Here is a 4,997-nt window from a genome sequence, read left to right as displayed (position 1 = left end):
AGCAGTGCAAAGTATTTGAATCATTGCAAGCCTTTATTCGTTAAACTGGAGATAAAAACTATTATTAATCTGTACATTTTTGAATTAGCTGTATACTCTTTGAAAAAAATGCCTTACATTACTCTTAATGAAGACATCCACTCACATAATACACGAAATAAAGCACAAATGAGTTTTCGGTACTGTAGATTGGAAAAGTCACTCAAGAGTCACATAGTAATTAGCAAAAAAGTTTATAATAAGCTATTTGACAGCATTTGTAAATACTCTTATAATCAAAAAGTATTTTTAAGAAAATTGGATGTTTGACTGGTTGAAAATCCTTTCTATAGTATTGAGGAGTTCTTTGAAAATACAAATGTAAACTTTTAGGTTTGAGTAAGAATGCCTGTACTGCTTTTCTAATTTATTGTTTTATATTGTCATGTGCACAAATTTTAATGTGTAATGTTTTAGCTTAACTCTATGTTACATTGACGTTGTCGATACATGTATTTGTTAATGGCAATAAAAAAAATATTTGATTTGATTTTGATTTATAATTGCTAATAAACACTGCTATTATAACGTTTTGTTGAATGATAGAAATATAAGAATAGCATTATAATTGCTAATAAACACTGCCATTATAACGTTTTGTTGAATGATAGAAATATAATGATAGCATTATAATTGCTAATAAACACTGTCATTATAACGTGGCTTTAGCTACACTATAGCTACACGCCTCGTCTAAAACCCCCTTTAACTTGAGATTTTCGTTTAATAATAACTTTGCACATTCTCAATGTTGATGGATATTTTTATATTGCAGAGAGTACATGAAGAGCTTGTGGTTTGTGTATGGCATGGAGCAGCTCGGACTGAACTGCTCTGTGAAGATGTTCGCGGCCCGCAATAAGTCGGAATTAGTCGCCGAAATCCTCAGCCAAAAGTCAGCAGCCAGCGCGATTCTAGCCGCTCACATCTGTCGTGAATACGAACTGCACAATCCTGTCTATTGGAACACCATTTTGAAACTATTCACTGAGTCGTCCATGGTTTTGGTAAGAATCAAATGTTATCTTGCTATCTAACTTGTAGTTCTGTGAACAGTATCATAGAGAAACAATAGGATAAGTAGATATCCCATGGTATAGGGCGTTTATGTCGCAACTTTTACTGTTATCTCAAGCTGATAGTTCATGTAATTCTTTCCCGTGGAGCTGTGTGACACTAGTAGTCTCTCATATTGAGCCATATGAATAAAGTTGAGCATTTGCTTATACTTCTAAAATATGGAGCATATTTGCTTCATTTTCTATGAATAAACGTGAGCAAAACCTTTTGCTCATGCTCATCAAAAAAATAGTTTGAGCATTTGCTCAAAAGTAAAAGCTTTTGCTCAAAATAGTATGAATAAACTAGAAGCAAATGCTTCAAAAAAGGTGAGTCCAGTCTAGAGCAGCCTATCACCTTTTGCTCATAGTAAAATGGCTCAACTAATTCGTATGAGGAAGAGGAAACTATACCAGATACGATCACAACAACCAATAGTTGAGAACTATAAAACTCTTTTTAGATTCAATCATGATACATATCACCATTATCCCTACAAAAGAATAAATAACCTGTTATAAAGATAGCCATCACAAAATAGGAAATAGGTATTTAAGAAGATGAAAGTGTAGACGATTATAAGAAGGCTATTGATATTATAAGAATATGCTGAAGATTATTATAGAGATGACATTTTTTACGCTATTATTTCAAAATTCTAAACTCAACTAACCTAAAACTCTATTCATAAATAGAAAACAGAGCAGACGACGCAAACACAAGCGGTGCACCCTATTTGCATATTTAGCGCTTCCGTGAGCTATAAAAACCAAAGACCTTAAAGTTGCATAGACTCACTTGCAGCGCTAGTGTCGTACTTGGAATTGAAATCCGCCATTGAGGGGGCAACCCATAAGATTATTACATACCAATGCCTTTGTGATCTATAGTATTACAAATATATAATATAATAATATCTCGTGCTACAATACCCCAATGGCGGCCTTCAATTTCAAGTAAGAGCTATCATTGGGAAGGCATAGGCATTGTGGATCTATATCTCTTCAAGGTCTTTGATAAAAAAAAAACTAAGGCTACAAAAGCGAATCAGCTGATGAAAAATCTCTAAATTACGTGAGCATTTGCTCCAGAGTTCAGGAGCATAAGGTAAGAGTAAAAGGTAAAGCTTATTCATATAAAAATCAGCAAAATAATGCTTTTGCTTCTACCTTTTGCTCATGAGCAAAACCTTATGCTCCATGCTCTTGCTCATGAGCATTTGCTCTGGTTTTATTCATATGGGCCATTGTGCCGTTCATACACTCTCACCCCAACAAAACAGTAAAATTCAACAACAATCAACAGTAATCGGCTTGAGATAACAGTAAAAGTTGCGACATGAACGCCCTATACCATGGGATATCTACATATGCTATTGTTTCTCTATGACAGTATAGACCTCGCGCAGTATTATAAAACAACAGCCTCCTCTTGTACAGTCCATCAGAGTAAGGCTCAACTCACACTTACGCGACTCAGGTCGACAAGAGTCTCGACTCTGTTTCAAATGGTGACGTCGCGGAGACTAGAATCGACTGGTCTGAGTGATACCATTTTACACATGCTCTAGACTAGAGTCGAGTCTGAGTTGAGAGTAAGTGTGAGTTGAGCCTAAATCCTCTGTCCCACAGAGTGTCTGTATGACGTGACGGCTAATGGCTTTTGGGGTTGATGTATCAAAAATGCTAACATCAAAAGCTAATCTCCTTCAAGACATACTGGCAACAGGCATCCCGAGTTGAAAGCAGAGAAAGTTCGAGAGAAAATACTATGTTATTTCAGTTATTAATTGCATGCGTTATTCCATGCAATCAATAGTCCAAACGACAGCTGATTTTTTACCAAGTTTCATTGATATATTAATTGCATGCACTTAATAATCCAATCGACAGCTTATTTATGATGAATAATTCTATAGTCTGATTTTTACGGATAAATTATGTTTGATCTATAATATAATAAAGGAAAAAACACGTACGGTACACTAGGTTTTTAACAATCATTAATTTATATTAATAAGAGCAGGTGTTACCCGTGCTCCGCAAGGGTCTGTTAGAAGCACAAAGATTGAATCTAGTTAATAGATCTATGCTGATCATTAAAGTTGTTACATTCCAACATGGAGTTAATAATAATAATATTCGTATGGCTTTTTATTGGTGGGGTGTTCCTGAAGGAGGTTCCACCTCATCATTTAGGCCGTCAATGGGCCTTACGACTGTCATACTCCAGCCGGGAACTATAGTCTAACGTGCCCATCCAATGATAACACGTGAGTGATTTGTTCAAAAACCTTTTTGAACTAATCTTCAACAAATAGACAGCATCCTCTACATAAACCCCCACAGTTGAAAGCACATTCTATCATGATCAACTCTCATTTTTTATTTATCAATTTTCGTCTTATTTATCAATTTGTTGACAGGTGGAGCATTTAGAGGAATTCATCGTCACACTGGGAATCGATTGGTATCTTTTGGATAGAGAAATTTTGTCTTCGGCTTGGAATCGTTTGATTTATTTGCGTTTCTTTCAAGGTAAAGTAAATATATTTTTTTCTTTTTGTGTAGTTGAGAAGTTGATATTGTGTTAATTATTCATATTAAGTAAAAAGGCTAAGAAATTATCAAAAACCATAGATTTATTGATACTTAGAAAGACCGGTTTCTGTTATTACACCATGTCAATCTCTAATAAACTAAATACAAGAGCAGCAGAATTTATACTAGTAGTCAAGGGCATGAACGCCTGCCATTGGCCCAGCTAGACAGTCTCCTCCCACTCAACGATGTCTCAAAATGGCGGCTTAAGCAACATGATAACAAAATTTACTTTCAGTACGAAATAAGAGCCAAGAAAACAAGTAGTGTAGTTCCTCCATAGCCTCTCTATAATTCGTAGTAGAAGCTTGGTCCCGTCAGCTCGAATTATGAGGTGTCTGTAGTTCCAAAGATGCTATACTGAGAAACACAACCCTTTTTTTTCAAGTGCACTTTTATGCCTCTTCATCTCCTCCACCGTCTGAGAAAAATCGTTAATCTTGGCTGAGAAGAATTCTATGGACTTACGAAGTTATTATCGTTCCTGGCTGATAGTTTGCCGCACTTCTCTTAGTAATTCTTTTTTGAAGTCGTTAGAATTTTGAGGAAATACAATGTCGGGCATTTTTGATTCACTAAATTTACAATTTATTGATTTTAAATCTATCTAATATTTTATTTAAAATTAATTTAAATTAAATGTTTCAGTTGATGAGCTTTCCGAAGACAAGGATTCTCAAGTGGATAGAATTGTAGAAAACATCAACATATGCCCTTCTCCAGATCTTTTGAATAAGAAATTCATCAAAGAGCAACTGAAGAGGTTAAACTCCAAGCATGTTTTAGGTACTTTATAAGTAATAGCTGCTGTCTAAATGTAATATTTTTGTAATTACAAATAATGTAAACTAAAGCTACGTTTACACCAGAGTTATTAACAAAATGTTTATTTTTCTGTCCTTATAGATTCTATTAGATTGAACATAACTTATCATACACATGATGTGCATATGTGTTTGTCAAGCTCCGTTTAATCTAATAGAATCTATAAGGACGGAAAAATAAACATTTTGTTAATAACTTTGGTGTGAACGTAGCTTAAGTATAACAGTCTAGAAGTAAATTTTTAATGATATATGGATGTAGGTAATTTTTTAAATTTAACACTTTTATCAGAGATATTGTGGAACTTCTCCATATTAAGATAAAGAAAGGAAAAAGAAAAAAGATGTTGTCGAATTCCACTATAACATTTTTAAAAATGTTATAGTGGAATTCGACAACATCTTTTTTCTTTTTCCTTTCTTTATCTTAATTTTTTAAATGTCTGAATGGAATCTTTAAATTGTTATTAAAAAT

At 34.0% G+C, this 4,997-nt stretch overlaps 1 protein-coding gene across 1 annotated transcript; it reads left to right on the top strand.

Annotated features, from left to right (window-relative positions):
• Positions 1 to 794: 794 nt before the first annotated feature.
• LOC111044155 lies at positions 795 to 4,869 on the top strand. Its single transcript, XM_022329228.2, has 3 exons — positions 795 to 1,046; positions 3,524 to 3,635; positions 4,347 to 4,869. The coding sequence occupies exons 1-3, from the start codon at positions 822 to 824 to the stop codon at positions 4,493 to 4,495; spliced, it is 486 nt and encodes a 161-aa protein (XP_022184920.1). The 5' UTR covers positions 795 to 821; the 3' UTR covers positions 4,496 to 4,869.
• The last annotated feature ends 128 nt before the right edge of the window (positions 4,870 to 4,997 follow it).

This window comes from Nilaparvata lugens, unplaced genomic scaffold (genome assembly GCF_014356525.2).
Source record: "Nilaparvata lugens isolate BPH unplaced genomic scaffold, ASM1435652v1 scaffold5246, whole genome shotgun sequence".
Taxonomy (NCBI): domain Eukaryota; kingdom Metazoa; phylum Arthropoda; class Insecta; order Hemiptera; family Delphacidae; genus Nilaparvata; species Nilaparvata lugens.
This window is presented reverse-complemented; position numbering and strand designations above follow the sequence as displayed.

What these genes read in the sequence shown, in the direction of transcription:
- LOC111044155 (XM_022329228.2), top strand. Translation starts at nt 822, where the DNA reads ATGAAGAGCTTGTGGTTTGTGTATGGCATGGAGCAGCTCGGACTGAAC. An exon ending in CTGAGTCGTCCATGGTTTTG is followed by an intron (nt 1,047 to 3,523) that starts GTAAGAATCAAA and finishes ATTTGTTGACAG; the next exon opens with GTGGAGCATTTAGAGGAATT. An exon ending in TTATTTGCGTTTCTTTCAAG is followed by an intron (nt 3,636 to 4,346) that starts GTAAAGTAAATA and finishes TAAATGTTTCAG; the next exon opens with TTGATGAGCTTTCCGAAGAC.